We start from the raw sequence: 24,196 nt of genomic DNA on the forward strand, positions 1-24,196 counted from the left end.
CCTAATATAGATGTTGGCATTTATGAAAGAAAATGTTTGAAAACTGTGTACTCACTTGTTTGGATATCTTTTTGGTATTTGTTTTGTCGGCTTGCTGTCTTCTTGGTTGATACATCACATCTCCTTTTATTTAAGCAAAATATGTGCATTATGTATCAGTGTATGAAAAGATTGATTTAAATGTGTATGTAAGTATGTGATATATATATAAATGCACTTCTTTACATCATTTTTATAGGACCGCAAAAATTGAAGGTTTTTGGTCGTATATTGGTATGACGTTGACGTAGTCGTCGTCCGTCGTCGTCGTCCGAAGACATTTGGTTTTCGCACTCTAACTTTAGTAAAAGAAAATAGAAATCTATGAAATTTAAACACAAGGTTAATGACCATAAAAAGAAGGTTGAGATTGATTTTAGGTGTTTAAGTCCCAACAGTTTAGGAATTAGGGGCCAAAAACAGGTCCAAAATAAGCATTTTTTATTGTTTTTTGCACAAAAACTTTAGTATAAGTTAATAGAAATCTGTGAAATTTTAACTCAAGGTTTATGACCTCAAAAGGAAGGTTTGGATTGATTTTGGGAGTTTTGGTCCCAACGAATTAGGGGGCCAAAAGGGTCCAAAATTAAACTTTGTTTGATTTCATCAAAAATTGAACTATTAGGGTTCTTTGATATACCGAATCTAACCGTGTATTTATATATTCTTAATTTTTGGTGCCGTTTTTTCAATTGGTCTACATTAAGGTCCAAAGGGTCCAAAATTAAACTTATTTTGATTTTAACAAAAATTAAATTCTTGGGGTTCTTTAATATGCTTAATCTAAACATGTACTTTTTTATACGACCGCAAAAATTGAAAATTTTTTGGTCGTATATTGGTATCACGTTGGCGTCGTCGTCGTCGTTGTTATCGTCGTCCGAATACTTTTAGTTTTCGCACTCTATCTTTAGTAAAAGTGAATAGAAATTAATGAAATTTTAACACAAGGTTTATGAACATAAAAGAAAGGTTGGGATTGATTTTGGGAGTTTTGTTCCTAACAGTTTCGGAATTAGGGGCCAAAAAGGGCCCAAATAAGTATTTTCTTGGTTTTCGCACTATAACTTTAGTTTAGGTTAATAGAAATCTATGAAATTTTGACACAAGTTTTATGACCACAAAAGAAAGGTTGGGATTGATTTTGAGAGTTTTGGTTCCAACTGTTTAGGAATTTGGGGCCAAAAAAGGGCCCAAATAAGCATTATTCTTGGTTTTCGCACAATAACTTTAGTATAAGTAAATAGAAATCAAGGAAATTTAAACACACAAGGTTTGTGACCAGAAAAGGAAGGTTGAGTTTTATTTTGGGAGTTTTGGTCCCAACAGTTTAGAAATAAGGGGCCCAAAGGGTCCAAAATTGAACGTTGTTTGATTTCATCAAAAATTGAATAACTGGGGTTCTTTGATATGCCGAATCTAACTGTGTATGTAGATTCTTAATGTTTGGTCCCGTTTTCAAATTGGTCTACATTAAAGTCCAAAGGGTCCAAAATTAAACTAAGTTTGATTTTAACAAAAATTCAATTCTTGGGCTTTTTTGATATGCTGAAACTAAACATGTACTTAGATTTTTTAATTATGGGCCCAGTTTTCAAGTTGGTTCAAATCAGGATCCAAAATTATTATATTAAGTATTGTGCAATAGCAAGAAATTTTCAATTGCACAGTATTTAGCAATAGCAAAAAATCTTCAATTGCACAGTATTGTGTAATAGAAAGAAATTTTCAATTGTACAGTATTGCGCAATAGAAGAAATCTTCAATTGCACAGTATTGTGCAATAGCAAATATTTTCAATTGCACAGTATTGCGCAATAGCAAGAAATATTTAATTGCACAATATTGTGCAATAGCAAGAACTTTTCAATTGGAGTTATTTTTCTTTGTCCAGAATAGTAGTTGAATCAACTTAAATCATTGTTTTATACAATAAACAATGTATATTCACTTTTACTACCAACTGATAAATTAAAACAATCTTTACCATTCAGTGATAACAAACACTTTATTTTACATTTTAATATTTTCTGATGTATTTAAATGAGTAGTTATTGTTGCAAAATCCATAAGAAATTTGAATTGAGATAAGTTTTTGGAAATAGGGAAAGGGGGATGTGAAAAAAAATGGGGGGATTAAATTTTTCTCATTTCAGATTTCATAAATAAAAAGAAAATTTCTTCAAACATTTTTTTGAGAGGATTAATATTCAACAGCATAGTGAATTGCTCAAAGGCAAAAAAAATATTTTAAGTCTCATTAGACCACATTCATTCTGTGTCAGAAACCTATGCTGTGTCAACTATTTAAATACAATCCAAATTCAGAGCTGAATCCAGCTTGAATGTTGTGTCCATACTTGCCCCAACCGGTCAGGGTTCAACCTCTGCAGTCCTATAAAACTACGCCCTGCGGAGCATCTGGTTAATATGATGTCAACGTGTGTGTTTTTGTTGTTGTGTGTAATAAAATTAAGCATTTCTGTAGCAGATAGGCACGGCCACCTTTTACATGTATAGAAAAAACTGTGTAAAATCATTCTGAATCAAATACAAAAACAAATGACCTTCTCCTGTTGTCTGTTCTATTGTCGGGTTGTTGTCTCTTTGATACATTCCCCATTTCCATTCTCAATTTTAAGTTGATCACATCATTATTAAATATGCTAATTTGTACCATCGTCATATATTATATAAAAAAAAAGAAGATGTGGTATGATTGCCAATGAGACAACTGTCCACAAGATACCAAAATGACACAGACATTAACAACTATAGGTCATTGTACGGCCTTCAACAATGAGCAAAGCCATTACCGCATAGTCAGCTTTAAAAGGCCCCGATAAGACAATGTAAAACAATTCAAACGAGAAAACTAACGGCCTTATTCATATAAAAAAATGAAGGAAAAACAAATATGTAACACATAAAACAAAATGACAACCACTGAATTACAGGCCCCTGACTTGGGACAGGCACATACATAAATAATGTGACGGGGTTAAACATGTTAGCAGGATTCCAACCCTCCCCTAACCTGAGACAGTGGTATAACGTACATCATAAGAACGAACTTTAAAAATCAGTTGAAAAAGGCTCAACTCATCAGATGGACAAAAATACATGTGAACGTGCATATAAGAAAAACAAATTATCATGACTAGTAAAGGATAATGATTTTTTTGGAGCCTGTGACTTTTTTTCAATAAGGCAAGACATACCGATCCTGCATTCCGTCGGCGGCGGCGTCCAAAATATTCACCCTGTGGTTAAAGTTTTAGAAATTTTGATAACTGTCTTAAACTATCCTGTAATTCTACCAAACATGGATAGAAGCTTGTTTATGATCATAAGAGAGTATCCAGAAGTAAATTTTGTTTACGATCATAAGAGAGTATCCAGAAGTAAATTTTGTTTATGATCATAAGGTAGTATTCAGAAGTAATTTTTGTTTATGATCATAAGATAGTATCCAGAAGTAAAGGAGAAGGTCCGGTAAGGACCGATTTTGGCCTCAAATTTCATGTTCATCTGACGAAAGATTTTGACCACTTTTTAAACACTTAAGTGTCTATTTTATTTGAATCAATTAGTTTATGTGAAAGATTTTAACTGATTAAGTCATAAAAACGCACCGATTCAAGCTGAAATATGAAAAATCTACCAAATATGACGAAACATGTTATTTTTCAGATGGTTTTTGTCAAAAATGAAAGTGGCCGCATCCGTGTTCATCCTCAACCTTTATATATGTTATGTATTATCATAAAATACAACTTACATTTCAATATTAAGGATGAACACGAATGCGGCCATTTCCGTTTTACACGAAAACCGTCTAAAATTGAACAAAAATGCTAGAATTGTGAAGATTTCAGTAATTTAGCATGACTTAATGGTGCTAGTACCCGATATATGTGCATTCTATTTTCAAAATCAGCCCAAATTTATGTAGCAGAAGTATTCTACTGTCCAATGAATAACTAAAAGTTTACGTTTTATCAATTTTGTAAAACTGCTATATTTTGGGGCCAAAAAGGGGTCTTACTGGACCTACTCCTTTTGTTAAACAAATCCTGTTTATCCATATTTTACTTATAAATGGACTTATTTTTCTGCCCGTAAACATTACTCTGGTGAATGTTTAAAAAATGTTAATAACTTTCTTCAAATTATCCTGGATTTTTAACAAACATTGACAGAAGCTTGTTTATTATCATAAAATAGTATCCAGAATTAATTTTGTAAAAAAAAATCCTGTTTATTCGTATTTTACTTATAAATGGATTTAGCTTTTTTGCCGCTTAACATTACATTCACTCTGTGGTTAAAGTTGTAAAATTTTTAATTACTTTCTTAAAGGGGCACTAGCTGTCAAATTCATGTTCACCGATTTAATTCTAAATCTCATATTTTATTTATAACAATGTAAAACATTTATCCAAACTATCAAGAGTCTGAAATTTAAGATAAACAGGGCACAAGCATGAAAAAACGTAGCTTCGTTTCGTGAGTATTTTAGTCCATACGCCATATCTTATTAATTATCGAGTTGACCTGTTAACACATGCGATGACCATATAAGCGATGTAAACATAAATAAAGATATAAATAGATTAAGCAAACTCGTGCTGTTGGATTATTCTAGGTCTATTTAATTTCATTTTATAGTGAAAAATGAAAAGACAGTTATTACCGAATAAATTTGATTTATTTAAAGTAAGTTCCTTTAAATAAACTTATTCTAAAAGGTTACCTATTCAACACTGTAATAAGATAATTAAATATTGTTTTTATTGGTATAAATATTGAGTTTGTTATCAGTAAATTAAAAGCAAACTAAATATTACTAGTATGTTATATACATATACACATTTCTGAATTTACAATCTGTCGATACCTGTAACTTTGCATTGCACAAGGTCATGTTTTTTTCTGAGTGTTTATGACGTCTTTACACTAAATCCATTGGATGTTTGATGTATACGGATTGATAGTTTAGTCTGAGATGCATGATTTTTTTTTGTATTAGTTGTTAGTGGCTTTGAACTAGCTGTCAGATAACTGCGAGTACTCTAAGATCTGTTCCTAGTGTCCTTTTGTTGTCGGGATGTACAAGTACCCAGCCACGTCAACTTGTATTTTTGTCCATCTGATGAGTCATTCAACTGATTTTTATAGTTCGTTCTTATGTTGTACTGTTATACTACTGTCCCAGGTTAGGAGAGGGTTTGGGATCCCGCTAACATGTTTAACCCCGCCACATTACTTAAATATGTGCCTGTCCCCAGGCAGGAGCCTTTAATTTAGTGGTTATCGTTAGTTTTATGTGTTACATGTTCATTTTTATACGACCTTGTATATTGGTATCACGTTGGCGTCGTCGTCGTAGTCGTCGTCGTCCAAATATTTCTGTTTTTCGCACTATAACTTTAGTTTAAGTAAATAGAAATCTATAAAATTTAAACACAAGGTTTATGACCACAAAAGGAAGGTTGAGATTGATTTTGGGAGTTGAGGTCCCAACTGTTTAGGAATTAGAGGCCAAAAAGGGTCGAAATAAGCATTTTCTTGGTTTTCGCACTATGACTTTAGTTTAAGTAAAAAGAAATCTATGAAATTTTGACACAAGCTTTATGACCACAAAAGAAATGTTAGGATTGATTTTGGGAGTTTTGGTTCCAACTGTTTAAGAATTAGGGTCCAAATAAGGGCTGAAATAAGCATTATTCTTGGTTTTCGCACAATAACTTTAGTATAAGTAAATAGACATCAATGAATTTAAACACAAGGTTTATGAACACAAAAGGAAGGTTGGGTTTGATTTTGGGAGTTGAGATCCCAACAGTTTAGGAATTAGGGGCCAAAAAGGGGCCCAGATAAGCATTTTTCTTAAGTTTTGCACCATAACTTTAGTATAAATAAGTAGAAATCTATGAAATTTAAGCACAAGGTTTATGACCATATAAGGAAGGTTGGGATTGATTTTGGGAGTTTTGGTCCCAACAGTTTAGGAATAAGGGGCCCAAAGGGTCCAAAATCAAACTTTGTTTGATTTCATCAAAAATTAAATAATTGGGGTTCTTTGATATGCTGAATCTAACTGTGTATGTAGACTCTTAATTTTTGATCCCGTTTTCAAATTGGTCTACAATAAGGTCCAAAGGGTCAAAAATCAAACTTAGCTTGATTTCAACAAAAATTGAAACCTTGGGGTTCTTTGATATACTGAATCTAAACATGTACTAAGATTTTTGATTATTGGCCCAGGTTTCAAGTTGGTCCAAATCGGGGTCCAAAATTAAACTTTGTTTGATTTCATCAAAAATTGAATAATTGGGGTTCTTTGGTATGCCAAATCTAACTGTGTATGTAGATTCTTAATTTTTGGTCCCGTTTTCAAATTGGTCTACATTAAAGTTCAAAGGGTCCAAAATTAAATTAAGTTTGATTTTAACAGAAATTGAATTCTTGTTTTTGACGGACGGGTCAAAAACATTATACCTTCCGCAACCCGTTGCGTGGGGTATAATTAGATATTTCTTGCTATTGCACAATACTGTGCAATTGAAAATACTTGCTATTGCTCAAATGCAAAAAACAAATTTTAAGTTTATTAGACCACATTCGTTCTGTGTCAGAAACCTATGCTGTGTCAACTATTTAATCAGAATCCAAATTAAGAGCTGAATCCAGCTTGAATGTTGTGTCCATACTTGCCCCAACCGTTCAGGGTTCAACCTCTGCTGTGGTATAAAGCTGCGCCCTGCGGAGCATCTGATTTTATATAAATAAGGCCGTTAGTTTTCTCGTTTGAATTGTTTTACATTGTCTTATCGGGGCCTTTTATAGCTGACTATACAGTATGGGCTTTGTTCATTGTTGAAGGCCGTAAGGTGACTTATAGTTGTTAATGTCTGTGTCATTTTGGTATCTTGTGGACAGTTGTCTCACTGGCAACCATACTACATCTTCTTTTTTATGTTATTACCACATAACACATATAAAGTTTGAATTTTGGTGGCATCACTTTTACTGTTATAGAGTTATGCCCCGTTACAAATGGAAAAATTCCTGAATTTTTTTCCCTGTTCTCTAATTTTAGTTTGCCTCAACCAAATGTTATGACACTTATACACTATATATAAGTCTATTACCATAACACACAGATCAAGTTTGAATTTTGGTGACCTCAATTTTACTGTTATTGATTTATGCCCCGTTACAAATGGAAAATTGCTGAATTTTTCGTTTTTATGTATGCCCCCGCCATAGTGGAGGAGGCATTACGTTTTACCCTTGTCCGTCTATACGTAAGTATGTATGTAGGTCCTAAAATTGGTTTCCGTCCTCAATCTTTAGTTTGCCTCAACCAAATGTTATAAAATTGATACACAATGTTTATAACCACAAAACACAGATCAAGTTTAAATGTTGGTGGTGTGCCTTTAACCTTTCTAGAGTTGTGCCCCTTTACAAATGGAAAAAAAAGCTGTATTTTTGTTTCCGATCTGTAACTTTAATTTGGCTCAACCAAATGTTATGAAACTTATACACAATGTTTATCACCACAAAACACAGATCGAGTTCCAATTTTGGTAGCATCACTTTTATTGTTCTAGAGAAGTGCCTCTTTACAAATGGAAAAAACATGCTGATTTTTTTGTTTCCGTTCTCTAACTTTAGTTTGCCTAAACCAAATGATATGAAATTTATACACATTGCTTATAATTAAAAAAAAACACAGATCAGGTTCGAACTGTGGTTGGGTCTCTGTTATTGTTCTAGAGTGATGCCCTTTTACAAATTGAAAAATTGCTGAAATATTTGTTTCTGTTCTGTAACTTTAGTTTGCCTCAACCAAATGGTATGACATTTATACACAACGCTAATAACCACGAAACACAGTTCGAGTTAGAATTTTGGTAGCGTCACTTTTACCTTTCTAGAGAAGTGCCTCTTTACAAATGGAAAAAAATGCTGATTTTTTTGTTTCCGTTCTCTAACTTTAGTTTGCCTCAACCAAATGTTATGAAATTTATACACAATGCTTATAACCAAAATACACAAATCAAGTTCTAATTTTGGCGCGTCAAATTTGCTTTTCCAGAGTTATGCCCCTTTACAAATGGAAAAACTACTGAAATATTGTTTCTGTTCTGTAACTTTAGTTTGCCTCAACCAAATGTTCTGAAACTTATACACAATTCTTAAAACCACAAAACACAGATCATTTTGGAATTTTTGTGGCATCACTTGTATTGTTCTAGAGTTATTTCCTTTTTCAAATGAAAAAAAAGTTGACTATTTTCATTTTCCTCCTCTAACTTAAGTTTGCTTCAACTAAATGTTATGAAACTTATTAACAAAAGCAATGCTTATTAACACAAAACTCAGATCAAGTACACATTTGGGTTGTGTCACTTTTACAGTTCTTGAGTTATAATTATTCCCCTTTATCACGTTATATGCAGTATGTATATAATATTTTAAACTGAAGATATAGACAACAGCAAAAGTAGGCGAGACACTGGGTTCTGCGGAACCCTTACAAATTTGGTTTCAGTGCGTGCAAATACAAATATTTGAGACATTATTTGTAGCTATAGTAATGATGTTAAATAAGTTTTTTTGAGTTATGAATGTAACCTCAATTTTGATAATTTGATTAAAAGTTTGATTTAAAAAAAGGGCGGTATTTTCAGTTTGAACCTGGCGCACAAATAAAGCAAGTTATTTACAAATGATGAATACATCATGAATCTTGTCTTGGATTTATTTGTATGCTAATAAATGAAATATAACAGTATTATAACAAGAAGAAGATGCATAACCCCCATAATGTAAATAAACCTTTTTTGTGGTGTTTTAAAAAATTTAAAGATGTCATTTTGATGATTTTATTGTTATAGTCATGTTTACATGTATTTCATGATTTCTAACTGAACTGTCCTGAAGGGCCAAATAAGTTTTTGCCATCACTTTCTGTATGTAAGTCTGAGGCCTGTTGTTTTTGGTTGCTGTCTGATATATTTGTATTTCTATTATTGATTGCTCGATATCAGACTGTTGATTTTCTCGTCTTAATGGCTTAACATTTTACCGTGGACACACCAAGTTAATGAATTGTTATGTGATATCAGATTGTTTATTCTTTTGTAGACTGTCATGTTAGAGACTCCAGAAGGTAAGTCTAGTTATGATCTGCCAGTATTCTTGTCTATTATACCGTTATTCAAGTACAAAGTGTTTTCCTGTACTTGTATTGCTATTACGTTTTTGGTGGAAGAAGACGTCAAGTCTTCTGAAGACCTATGGGACCGACTTTAAACTCATTGAGCCTCCGTATGCCGCATTCGTTTCTGTGTATTACAATTTCATAACAACTTCTTTTTCAACTTAAGATTCCTGACACCGATTTTTACACATGATTAAGCATCTGAATCATTTAATTTGTAAATTAGGATTGAAAAACAATCACTTTCGTAAATATGACCTTTTTATTTATGTGAATTAATAGATTTCATCTCATTGACATGAAATCCATCGACGTTATTTGTTTACTTGTAACCGGATGTTTTTACTGTAGATATTTGTAGTACGCATGCGTGAATTTGGTATCGGGACAACTCGCCCTGTTTACAAGTTCGCCCTTGAAGTTACGAATTTGCAATCTTGCAGACAAGAAGATTTTGTTTTTAATAAATAAAAAGGATCTATTTCTTATTAAATTGGTGTCTTTATTCATTGTTTCCTTGTCATGTGAATTAGATGCCTTTCTACTTCAAATGGTTTGAATCTATTTATAAAATTTTACAAGACTCAGTTGACAAGAGCAGTACGTTACTGTTGGGAGAATTTGATTAAACTCTAAATGCTCATAGAATAAGAAATATAATTGAAACTGAATGTACCTCCTTCTGAATTCTTTATTGCAATATAAATATAAATCCCTTTTGACAAGAGAAATCTGACTTTTGTCAGAAATTTTTTTTTCACATGTGCAAAGGTAATCACGTGTGGCGGCCATATTGGTTTGTTTACAAATATGTGAAGAAGCCTGAACCATGACCTAAACATAAATAGTCTCTGAAAGTTTAAACTTTATGCAATACTATTTTATCAATCATGATTATTTTCATCAATTTAAATTTGATTATTTAAAAGAAATAAAATTATAACAATTACGATTTTAGATAAGAGATTCTACTTAGACATGCTGTGATCTATTTATAGCCAAATTAGTTTACCTGTGTGAAAATGTAAATAATTTGTTTACTAAACAAGTAAAGACAAACTATGGATGGAAGATAATAATTTACATAAATATTTCAGGACATTTGATCGATTTTAATAAATATAAGATGGAAACAAATTTAATTCTTTAATCATTAGCTACATAATCAGCTGATAATTTTTCTCGCAAACATCGTGGTGATGTAACTGATAAAAACCACTCCATCAATCCTCCAGCCCTTTCACATATTAAGCAATAGATCTACTTATTATTGTAGAATATTCATTGAATATACATTCATCGTCTAATTGAATATATCGGTTAATCGGATATTTTTAGCTGAAATTTTGGGTATCCGATTGTCCGGAGTCTACTGTACTACCATAAACATGATAACGATAGTAAATAGTATTTTTTTTCACTAATTTATTGACACAATACTGGTTGTAACATATTTTATTTTTGTATTCAGGTTGGGACCCCACCCCCCACCCCCCCAATTATGAGTGGCGTCCCTTAAATAAGGGACTGTTCCTAAAACAAGGGGTCATTTTACTGTTGAAAAAAAAGAAAGAACATTTTTAAGATTTTTATTAAACTCAAAAGTGGGAAAATTCTTATATTTGGAACATCTTTTCTAAATGAGGGGTCAAGTTAATAAAGAAGATATAAGTTTAGAAACAACAGAAAATTCTTTTGACATATTTTGACCATTTAGTACTTAATAGATGCATAGTTCTTGGGCGGGAAAGTTTCATCAAATAATTTGAATAAAAATGTGCTCATTTTTTACAGTGGGTTGTAATGTTCTTCCAATAAGGTTACCCCTCATTTGGAGTGTTGTTCCCAACCTGTTAAAGGTCCATCTTTGTGTGCATAATTCAAAATTGGAAATTTCAACAAGCATCTAATATTCTTACGCAAGAAAATAAACATTGATCTGCTAGCTTCATCTCTTCTACCGATTTAATAACTAGAATCATGCAAACAGACTAAAGAAAAGGGCATGTAAGTTCATCATACAAATATGACACTTTTTCTAGACAATCCAGATCGTGCAAAATACTTCTCTTAAAATTGTAACCTTAAAATTGTTGTTGTGCACTAAAAACCCCTATGGGAACTTTCAAAAGTTGGCGGGTATGTAACAAGCCTTACTATTTTTATGCTCCATTTATGGGCATTATGTTTTCTGGTCTGTCCGTTCGTCCTGCTTCTGGTTATAAAGTTAATGGTCGAGGTAGTTTTTGATGAAGTTGAAATCCAATCAACTTGAAACTTAGTGCACATGTGTTCCTTATGATATGATCTTCTTAATTTTACTACCAATTTAAAGATTTTACCTAATTTTCACAGTCCACTGAACATAGAAAATGATTGTACAGATGGGAAATCCATGTACTTATGACCTTTTCTTGTTTGAAGAAAAAAAAATACAACGTAACGATAATGGATCAAAGCAGCCTTGGTAAGTGCGGCTGCTTTTGTGGTAATTCAGGTTACCTTTTATTCACCTTCTTCCACCTCAGAGCTATCAGCTCTTTGATTGTATGTCTAATCTTGAATAAAAGAAGGTTGAAGGTTGAGATATCAATACACTTAAAACTTCCATACATTTTGTATATGCTTGTGCTGTCCCAAATCAGAAATCCAGTGAAATGAGTTGTATTTATGCTATACCTTTTCGTTAGTTTAAGAATTTAGTGTTTATGGCAGATCTTGCACTGCACTGCATCTGTTTAAACATCTTTTGTACTAATTTTTCTGCACCAGATACGGATGTCAACATTAAATTTCTTTCACTGATATGCTTGGCCAATAAAAAAAAAATGCAACAGAATGTAAATAAAAAAAAGTGAAATTATTACCGTAAATATGTTATGCTCGTGCAATATACAGACTTCATTTGATTATTTTTCCAATCTCTGTATGCATTTACTAAACATGTGCCTTTCTACAGACTGACATATTCTTCGAAATGTAATAGTGGTCGAATTTTTGCCACGGCTCCTTCAAACTGATCTCCTGTATTGTTAAATGTTTCAAAAACATCTTGTGCCCTCTGACCATTGAAATATTACAGTGATGTCCTTGTCTGTCCTCCCTCAGATACATTAGAAGATGTCATGTAATACTCAAAAAAGTTCCTCAATTTTATACATCTTTGTTAAGATTGTTGCCAATAACTGCTCTAACACAGCAATCGGAGAACAAAAAATTGAAATTAACACTACCGTAGTTTTACAGTCATCATTGGTTGACTGATTTACGATGTGCCTGTGTTTTTATTTGGTAGCGAAATTGTTTTGTGAATATATAGTCCTCTGATCTGTTATTTATTGATTGAGTCCTATTTTCGAATGTTTTGTACTAAATGTGATGTATTCATAGCAGGAGATGCCTACCACACAGGTCTTGTTTCGTTTGGAGTTCATAGAGTTTCCTCAATTTCTGTTTGTTGCCTTAAGTTGTCTCTTCCTAATCGATTTTCATAATTTGAGCAACAGGAAACTGTGAGGAGGTATTTTAACAACCAATTAGCTTTTACTGACTTATAAACCCCCGAAAACATTGCAAAAAAATACCAGAAAAATATGCACTTTTATCAGTCTTCATTGGTTGTCAAATTCATGTTCACTGATTTGATCAAAATTCTCATATTTGATTTATAACATACTTAAACGTATATCTAAATTATAAAAAGTCTAAAATAAACAATTTAAAAGGCATGGGTTCAATGATATGTAGCATTATTTCGTGTGCATTTAACTCTAGACCCAATCTACTTAGCAATGGTCCTGGCCGTGACCTCCGAAGACTGTGGACGGTAAATATAAACCGATATAAACAAAAATATAGATATAAGAAGATAGCAAACTCTTGCAGTTGGATTTGTCTCAGTCTGTCTGATTTTATGGTATAGGTTAAAATATATGTTTATCATAATTTTATCTGTATAATAATGAGTTTTTGTGGATTAAACCAGTCAATCAAATGGTTTACCCTTGTTTGATTTCAATGTTCACATGTTTTTCCTTTTAATAATTGAGTACGCCTTATTCCTGCGTAACCGATCTCTAGCTAAGGGATTAAGGTCACCTGAATACGGATCCAATGATGTTGAATTATTCACTTGCAAGCATTAATTCTTCAGTGATGTTTCTTAGCTTATTTTGACAAAATTTCTCTTTCATTAATGATTGACCAATATCATATCTTTTTTAATTTTTTTTTGTATATCTCGTAGCTAATGCCCCTATGATAAATTTGTCAGACCTTCAGGGAAATTTATGAAACTTGAACTGGACTTCTGTCTATGATCATAATACAGTTTCTGCAGCAAAATTTTAAACAGTATTTTTTTTTATATATTTCGATGTGTTATTGATAAGACTACTATAAATAAGTTAACATGATGGAAATCGTTAATCCACTCCTTATTGAAGTGATTGCCCTTCACTGACGATTGTTTTGCATATTTGCCTATTATCTTCATAATTATAATAAATATATAGAAATTTCAAGCATTATAAGACATAATCTAGTCCTGATTTAATGGTAGATCTTAGTTTGCTGAACAATTTTGATGTTGAAAATTTCTAATGGACTATCCCTTAAAGGAGTTTTTGCCCTTGAAAGTCTATTTTTATTACTTCTTTTATTATGTGTAACATGGTAAAACTAAATGGAATGATATGAAACTTGGAAATAAGGTTCTCCTGCATCAGAAAATAAAATCTCAAGGGCTAAGTTAACTTGATATGCTTTGAATGTTTCCATCAATTTAGTTGTTCTTTTATGAACATGATAAACAAAATTTAATTTGTCAGATTTAAATAAATGTTTCCCATGTTGAACCAAAGCTTGAGTTTGTTTTAATTGATGTATTGTAAACTTTTTATAATTGTTGGAATAAGTGACCATTAAACAATGTTTAATTAAAAAACGTCAATCGAAAGTTTTGGGACTTTGATTATTATATATATACATAAAAGGCACTTTTTTTTTAAATGTTGTATGCTTGGATCAAATGACTACAACATTTACGCTGGTAAGAATGGTGGATGCAGACTCTCTTTGATTTTTGAATTTTCTAGATTGTCATTTCAGATTTTTCACAGTCATATTTTTGCAATACTTATAATCCTAGTACCTTTGGTAACTATTTTATGCCTTAGAGTATTGTTATGCATTTTTTCGACAGAGCCATTTTGTGTGCTTCTGGTGAAATGCTGTTTAAATATTCGAATTTAATTTTGAAACAATTCTAATACTCACAATAAGAGTGAAGCATGCTCTCATGGTGGAGCTTCTTACTTGTATATGTATGATGGCTTGTTTCGAAGCTGAGACATTTTTACATATGTGGTTAAATTTTTGGGGTACGAAGTGTGATTCATTTTTCCGTAAATAAGCAAACCCCGAGTATCCTTTTGTGATGTGGCTCCTCATGGTAAAAAATCCCATTTTTGACACAATAAGTTCTTTAAAAATTTAATACTTTGAACACATTTAATGGCTCCATAGTTTTTACACATTTATTCTGTGTTCCCTTACTTTCTAAATTAACACAAATGGTTCAGCTCAGTCATTTGTTTATCATAGAAATGTGTCAAATATCACTACACAGAGATTTTTTGTTTACACGTGATTTTTGAGTTCCTTATTTCAAGGCGCATTAGGGATATTGTCCCAAATGAATAATGATTATTAGTTTTTGTAGCCAGTTCCAAGTGTCAACAAATTAATAGTTTTGTATCTAAAGCAAACTTTTTAGATAGCCAGTTAAAGTTATTGAATAAGGTTTTTCTACATAATTTGTATTTTGGACAAACGAAGAAGTAGTGGTAGACATCCTCAATATCGGACCCACAATGGCAAAAAGGAACATTTATAATATTAGCTCTAAATAGGTCATTGTTTCAGGATGAAGCGGAACATCGCAATTGCGTTAAGATAATATTTAATTTTCTTGGTCCGTACAAATAAAACGTTTCAATTTTACATAATAGACTATCGTTTTTTTAATTCTTTCTTAAATTTAGAGTCCACATTGCGAATTTTTTGATAAAGTTTATTCCATTCACGTATTGTAGAGGGAATACACGATTCAGCAGTAAGGGAATGTCTACAAAATGAACAATAATATCATTACCTTTTCGCAAAGGATAGCTGGTTGTACTTTGTACACAAATATTACATAGGTACTCTGGTGCATGCTTTTGGTTCATGTTATAAAACATCTGTAATTTTTTTCTCCTTCTTTCCAAAAGAGATTCCCAGCCAAACTCAGAATATAAAGTTTCTGTTTTTATACGCCTGTCATTTTTGACGGGACGTATTATGGTATTCAAATGTCCGTCCCTTTCTTAAGGATTTATAAAATATAATTTGGAGCGGAACTGTTACCTGTGTTACGTATTTTTTTAACAGAATGTCGACATTCCAATGGAAACAAATTGTGTCCCTCTTCTTGCCGACTTGTTTCTTTATTATTATGAGGCTGACTTCATGCAGGACTTCTTAGGAAGAAAGATAAGAAGTTAGCTATATCCTTTAACTCTACTTTCCGCTTTATAGATGGTATTGTTTCACTAAATAATGCAAAATGTGTTGACTATGTGGAACGCATCTATTCCATTGAACTAGAGATAAAGGATACTACAGATACAGTTAGGTCGGTCTCATATTTTGACTTACATCTAGAAATTGACGATGAGGGTCGGTTGAAAACAAAACTTTTCGTCAAAAGAGATGATTTCAGCTTTCCAATTGTGAACTTTCCATTTCTAAGTAGCAACATTCCAGCAGCACATGCATACGGGGTATATATCTCCAAATTGATACGTTTTTCCCGTGCTTGCATTTCCTATCATGATTTTCTTGATAGAGGGTTACTGCTCACAAGGAAGCTATTAAACCAAGTGTTCCAAATGGTGAAGTTGAAATCATCCCTTCGTAAATTTTACGGACGCCATCACAAGTTGGTTGACCGTTATGGAATTACCGTTTCACAAATGATATCGGATATGTTCTTTACGTCGTAACTACAATCCCATTCCCTTTCATGAATGTGACCTACCGAACAAGTTTATTTACCGGATTCGTTATCACATAAACAACACGACGGGTGCCACATGTGGAGCAGGATCTGCTTACCGTTCCGGAGCACCTGAAATCACCCCTAGTTTTTGATGGGGTTTGTGTTGTTTATTTTTTAGTTTTTTATGTTGTGTCATGTGTACTACTGTTTGTCTGTTTGTCTTTTTCGTTTTTAGCCATGGCGTTGTCAGTTTATTTTAAATTTATGAGTTTGACTGTCCCTTTGGTATCTTTCGTCCCTCTTTTCTGGACACAGCTTCAAAATCTTATAACAGATGCCTTGTTTGGATTTAATATCTGCATATTATTTATTATTTCTTTTATATATACTTGGATATCTGAAAACTTACTATTAGTGTTTGTATCAAATTCGTTCTTCATCTAGTTTTGAGTGAGAGAGAGTAGTAGACACACATGCTTTGGAAAACTCAAACATTATCCTATAATCTCCATCAGAGACAATATGACGAAGATATTAACAACAATTGTCACCGTACAACCTTTAACAATGAACAAAATAAATATCGCATAGTAAGCTATCAAAAGCCCCGAAATGACATATGTGAAACAATTCATTTGAGAAAACTGACTGCCACATTCCCTTATTTTTATATAGCAGTACCTTGTTGATTGATTGATTGTGTTTAACATCACTTTCAGCACACTCAGCTATATCATGGTAGTGATATGTTATTGATGGAGGACTAACATTAGATAGGAAAACTGTCAGTAATATGTATTTACTATCAAAATCGAATAACCAAGTAGATTATTGTAATAAATCTGTAGGCAATATAGGAAAAGTATACTGACATAAGTAGTCTCTAAACACATCAACTCCAAATGGAGCTTTTGTTAGTAGAAGCCATATTAACTATGTGTATCAGTGAGAAAAATGTAAAAGTATAAAAAAATAGTATATATTACAATACACATAATTAACAGCGCCTGGTGATGTTTCATAGCATAAGGCCATGACACATCACCAGGCGCTGTTAATTATGTGTATTGGAATATATACTATATTTTTATATTGTAATAAATCTATTTTAATTCATAATGATAAGAACTAATTTGCAATATGATATTATGTTTTTGAGCCGTCGGTCAGTCCTACACAGGCAAATTTTGTTCACGTGAAATTGACGTGAAATTAACGTAAATTTCACGTGAAAAAATTCACGTGAATTTCACGTTAATCGAGCTTATACGCGTAATTCACGTGAAATATTTCACGTGAATTTCACATGAAAAATTTACGTGAATTTCACGTGAAAGCTTAATTCACGTGAATTTCACGTGAAATATCTGATTCACGTGAAATATATCACGTGAAATTCATGTTAATTGAGGTTTCACATGAAATTCACGCGAAATTCACGTTAATTGAGCTTTCACGTGAAATTCACGTGAATTGAGCATTCACATGAAATTCATGTGAATTGAGCTTTCATGTGAATTATTCTATATTATAATTAAACTTTAAAATATCCATATCATTTGACAGTTCAGCATAATATATTAGGCACACATCATGTTCTCTCTTATATTCACTGCAATGATTCATCTCTAGATCTATAGTATATGATACTTCTTCCAAATAAACTAGTTTATTTAATGGTTTTTCCTAATGTATACAGTACAAGTGTGTAAAAACCAAACATTAAGTGCACAGACTCAGATTACTTTCCTGGTTCTAAACATTTTATTATATTAGACATGTACATAAATATTTGTAATAAATCATTTAACAACCCTAACAATAGTGCAATATTATTTAAGGGAATAGTCGAAAGATTTATGGATTGTGGTCATTTAAAGAAGATGTTTGCACTGATGTATTATAACATTTGAAATGATTTTTATCATGTACAAATGTATACATAGATGTATAAGTCATATTGTGTGGTCATCAGTTATCACAAAAAACAATCATATTCTGGATAAGAACTATTTGCAAAAGATGCCAATTTTTTTAGATGGTTTTGAAGAAATAACTAGTTCACCTCACCACATATTCATGTACCCATTTAAAGTCAGAAACCTTTTCAGTGGTTGTCTATTATCTCATCTTAATTAAAAGACAATTATTCAGAGAATTTGGTGTTGATGGCAGCTCTTGACTCATATTGTAATAGTTTATAGTCTCTGGTCAATTCAATAGATTATGGCAAAACTTTTAGACACCTGGCTTTTGTTGAGAATTGCATGTTAGCACCTATAGCTAAATGCCATTCGGGTGTTTTTGTTGTTTTATTGCTGTCTGATTGATGTATACCTCATATCTCATTGTATTAATAAACTAAAAAAGAAAGTTCTATGAAACAAAGGCTAGCTGATATACAAATGTACCATATTGAAAGTCTCTCTGTAATTAACAACCATTTACTTCTTTTTTTCATATTGGCATATACCATTAAAAGATTTCCAAGTTTGGCTGCACAATATAAAGCTAAAAATTCTTGTTATTTCATTTTTTTATATAAAATTTATTTTAAAAACATATACATGATATATATGCATTTTCATTTTTTTTAAATGTAACTTGTACATTTTTGTATGTTGACACAATAATCTAAATTTGAATTGTATTGTATTCTGAAAGTACTTATGGTTGAAAAAATATACACAATAGTTAATTCCAGTTGGTAATAGTATAAATTTCCTGACTACCATGTCTGTTAATAATGTTTAAGAGTCCACTTCTGCATATAATTGATATTTGTACCCAAGGATTCCTTCATACATTTCCACTTATTCTCCTTGGATGTTGCTCCAATGATAAAATCCTGTAATGCATACTTAGCAATCATACTCTTTGAATACTTCCTACAGTTCCTGTAATACAATAAAATCAGCATGCAATGTTTATTTCTGTATTGTAGTCCAGCAAAAAAGATAACATCAATTTAATCTCCAATAATTTACCAAACTTATAATTAGAAGAAAACTGTATTGTATTTTAAGCTCTGACATGATCAATTGGTGACTTTATGGTGATTTACCCAGTTAAACCTTGACAGTAAAACCTGGGTTTTCCCAGTATTTCCCACCGGGGTGGGCAATACTCATAAAACACAGGTTTTTACAATCCCTGTTTCAGGACATTTTATAGTTCGCTATTCTGTATCAGTTTTCTTATTGGTGAAACCTGTATATATGATCATTTATAGTTAGTAGTATTCAGTCATTTGGACTCTAGTGAATAGTTGTCTCATTGGCAATCGTACCATGTTAAATTTTTATAATAAACTTCTTAAATGAAAACAAACTCTATTCATGTAGGTGTACTACACATAACCTGTATATGTAAGTATACTTAGTGCCTATGATAACACAACTCATCATTTTCAAGCCCCCTTCTTACATGTCTTAGCCTCTTACAATCATTGCTTACACCAAATATAGCTGATCAATATCTTAATTGATTATATACAGTATACAACAAACAGACTAAAATATGAAACTTAATATTGACCAATGAACTATCATAATGAATATCAGGTCATGGTAAGATGAACCATGCCCAGACAGACATGTACTACACCATTATGACAATTCAATCAGTTGCAGACAAGACAAAAAATACCTAATTCAATATATTTATCAGTAATTTTTTTAATCTTAGTCAAGCTATTTTGATATTCTATTTTCCTCAAACTACAAGCATAACACATTGGTATATTATAGGATTAAACACATTTTTGTTCTAGAGGTTATTGATGTGTAAACCAGGGCGATTAACTCACAAACTGAATAAAAGTCATAAATAAGGCTGTTAGTTTTCTCGTTTGAATTGTTTTACATTGTCTTATTGGGGCCTTTTATAGCTGACTATGCGGTATGGGCTTTGCTCATTGTTGAAGGCTGTACCGTGACCTATAGTTGTTAATGTCTGTGTCATTTTGGTCTTTTGTGGATAGTTGTCTCATTCAGTCATTGGCAATCATCCCACACAATGACGTCATTCAATAAATTGCGTCAAGCCCGAATGACCGTTTATTGGACCTACATATGATAAATGTAACTACATGCCTATTCCATACATGTATATATAGTAGATTATTTTTTCCCTTGATCAGGTCTGTTGATTGATAGTGGGTTTTTTATTTTGTCAGTTTGTGTCGACTCCTTTTTAAATTTAAATAGACACCATTTATATTATTTCACGTGAAATTCACGTGAAATTTTTACGTGAAATTCACGTGAAATTTTTACGTGAAATTCATGTGAAATAATTTCACATGAATTTCACGTGAACATTTAATGTGAATTTCACGTGAAATTAACGTGAAAAGTTAACGTGAATTTCACGTGAAATCACTTCACGTGAAATTCATGTGAAATTCACGTGAAATTAACATGAAATTCATGTGAAATTCACGTGAAATGAGATTCACGTGAAATTCACGTGAGCAAAATTTGGCTGTGTATTCTTTTCTTTGCAACGCCTCTGAAACCGCAGAACACATTTTTTGTTTATAAGAAGGTCATACTATGTGGATGTGCATTTTTATAATAATGATTTAACTTATTTTAAGAAGATATGACCCCTTGACAAAACAATTGGGCCACCCGGCATATACTGCTGCAACAATGTATTATCACCACTGTAAACCATACCTAAGAATCAAGTGAGGAGCGCCTGGCTTTTGTTACTCTTGTATGCTTTTTAACCGGATTTTTGTGACAAAAATGTCGGTAATTGATTTGGGGATGTACGGCGGGCGGGCGGGCGGGCGGGCGTCAATCAAATGTTGTCCGTGCATTAACTCATGAACCGTTAAACCAAAGCTTTTAAAATTTTAATATGTTGTTACTGACAACTAAATGAAGGTCAAGTTCAATAATGGCGATTTTGACTTTTACCGTTCAGGAGTTATGGTTCTTGAAAGATTGAAAAATGGAGTTTCCAGTCGTGTCCGTGCATTTACGCATGAACTGTTCTACCAAAGCTTCCCAAATTTTAATATGTTATTACCGATGACAAAATGGAGGTCAAGTTCAGTAATGACGGTTCTGACTTTTACCGTTTAGGAGTTATGGTTCTTGAAAGATTGAAAAATGGTGTTTCCAGTCGTGTCCGTGCATTTTCTCATAAACCATTCGACCAAAGCTTTTGAAATTTTATATGTTGTTACTGATTACAAAATAGAGGTCAAGTTCAATAATGACGATTTTGACTTTTACCGTTCAGGAGTTGTGGTTCTTGAAAGATCGTAAAATGGCGTTTCCATTCACGTTGTTGCATTTACTAATGAACCATTCAATCTAAGCTTTTCAAATTTTAATATGTTGATACTGACTACAAAATGGAGGTCAAATTTGATAATGACGATTTTCACTTTCAGCATTCATCAGTTATGGTTCTTGTGATATTGCCAGGACACAAATAAATGTTAATAAATCCGGTTTGCTGTTGTTGTGACAGCCTCTTGTTAATTCTAGTTTCTTTTATAAATTTTGGAGTTTAGTTTGACGTCCGTTATCACTGAACTATTATACATTTTTGTTTATAGGCCATTCGATCCACGCCTCTGGTAGCCATTGGTGGCCTTCGGCTGTTATCTGCTCTTTGGTCGGGTTTTTGTCTCTTTTACACATTCCCTATTTCCATTCTTAATTTTATAAAAATTTCATCAAACGTTTTCGAAAATACGGACATACTTTATAGGTGTGCATTTTGACTGGAAACTATTATTCAATGTTTTTTTTTGTAGAAGTTGCTCCTATGAACGTAGATTTAGCCATTGTTTACTACTGTTACAGTTTTCCAGCGAAAATCCTCTTAATTTGAACTAAACAACATAATTTTAATTATAATAATTCTATGAAACTTTTAGATACTAATTAATTAATTTAACAACAATAGGAAAATTCGATTCAATGCTTTTCAATTAGTTATTCTTCTTTGAATTTATGATTTTTACAGTCAGATACTACTGCAGAATTTGTGCAGCTCACCTCCTCTGAAATCATCCATTATGAATTATTTTGTAAATAATAAGGATATACCATATAGATGTGCAAATTGACAATAGATTGAGAGTAATTGTTTTTTGGGGTCAAATTCCTGACTTCTGTAAGAAAATGGTGGATTGAACCTGGTTTGATAGCTTGCTAAACTTCTCACTTCTTTGTCAGTCGCATTAAATTTATATTTACAACAATGCGTGAACAAAACAAACAGACACAATAGGTAAAAATATTTGATCACAATCCTCCGACAGTATCAAGCTTTAATTTTGTGTTCATCTCGGTGGTCGTATCAGGCTGCGCTCAGCAAAGCATTATGTTTCTAGGAGTTAAACCCCTTGAATCAATCAAAGTTTGTCCCATGTTATGTCAGTTTGTCCCTCTGCCATGTATACTGTTCTTGCTAAAATTTTATGAACACCAAAATGGTTTATATGAGCAATGTCTTGGAAGAATTCGAAAAAATACAGTGCCGATCAATTATCTGTTAAATAGTTATGCCCCTTTAATACATTGATTATTTTGAAAACTGTCTCGTTAGTGCTCTACGTGTACAGTTCATGTCAGAATCGTATGAAACTTGTATCATTGATTTCTAGCCGTAATGACTTGAAAGAATTCGATAAAAACAGGGTCGTTCAGTTATTCATGAAAGAGTTATGCCTCTTAGAAACATCGATTATATGGATAATTGCATCATTGGCACTCTCTTGTGATCAATTCTTGCCAGATTAGTAAGAAACTTATACTATTAATTTTTATCACCAATGTTTTTGAAGAGTTACAAAAGCAGTACCGATCATGACCTATTTTTAAAGAGTTATACCCTTTGGAAATATTAATTTTTGTGGAAAATTGCAATGTTTTTTTACGTTAAACATGTTAAATGTTGCAGAGTTATCAAAAGAAGCATTGACTACATTATTGTTTTATACATTTTATTATTTTATTATTTAATTACATTCAAATTGAGAGACGTTTACAAATAAATAGTTACTTTCAACCCACCATTGCTTTTGAATATTGTACCAAGTCTGGAATATGGCAGTTGTTCGTTTCTATGTTTGTTGGCGTTTGTTTTTGTTATACTTTAGTTGTTCCTTGGTTTTCCTATTATAATTGATATGTTTCCCTTGGTTTCAGTTTGTAACCTGGATTTGTTTTCGCTCAATCTATGTATGACTTTCAACAGCGATATACTACTGTTGTCTCTATTTATATTCTTCTTGTGGTTGTCGGATAATTTAAGACATAAAGTCTAAAATATAGGCACAATGCTGGTACAGTATAACGAGTCCATGTATTATTTATTGTTCGTTTAGGCTTTTTTGCAATTTGGATATACGTTTGATAATGATTTTAATCAAATTTGATAACAGGAATTTGACAACTTATACCTTTTAATACGACCGCAAAAATTGAAAAAGTCTGTGTCATCCGAATACTTTTAGTTTTCGCACTCTAACTTTAGTAAAAGTGAATTATAAGAAATCTATGAAATTTTAACACAAGGTTTATGATCACAAAAGAAAGGTTGGGATTGGTTTTGGGAGTTTTGGTCCCAACATTTTAGGAATTAGGGGTCAAAATGGGCCCAAATAAGCATGTTTTTGGTTTTCGCACTATAACTTTAGTGTAAGTAAATAAAAATCTATGAAATTTTAACATAAGGTTTATTACCACGAAAGAAAGGTTGGGATTGATTTTGGGAGTTTTGGTTCCAACAGTTTAGGAATTACGGGCCAAAAAAGGGCCCAAATAAGCATTATTCTTGGTTTTCGCACAATAACTTTAGTATAAGTATATAGAAATCAATGAAATTTAAACACAAGGTTTATGACC

General features: G+C 32.2%; 1 protein-coding gene across 1 annotated transcript in view; it reads left to right on the forward strand.

Moving 5' to 3' along the window:
• Positions 1–9,201: 9,201 nt before the first annotated feature.
• LOC139482472 (uncharacterized) overlaps positions 9,202–24,196 on the forward strand; it is a gene marked incomplete at its 5' end in the record, with an annotated part of 49,356 nt that continues 34,361 nt past the window's right edge. Inside the window, 1 exon segment of the mRNA XM_071266377.1 lies at positions 9,202–9,226. Within this exon segment, the coding sequence (XP_071122478.1) occupies positions 9,208–9,226 (19 nt within the window).

Source organism: Mytilus edulis, chromosome 7 (assembly GCF_963676685.1).
Source record: "Mytilus edulis chromosome 7, xbMytEdul2.2, whole genome shotgun sequence".
NCBI lineage: Eukaryota > Metazoa > Mollusca > Bivalvia > Mytilida > Mytilidae > Mytilus > Mytilus edulis.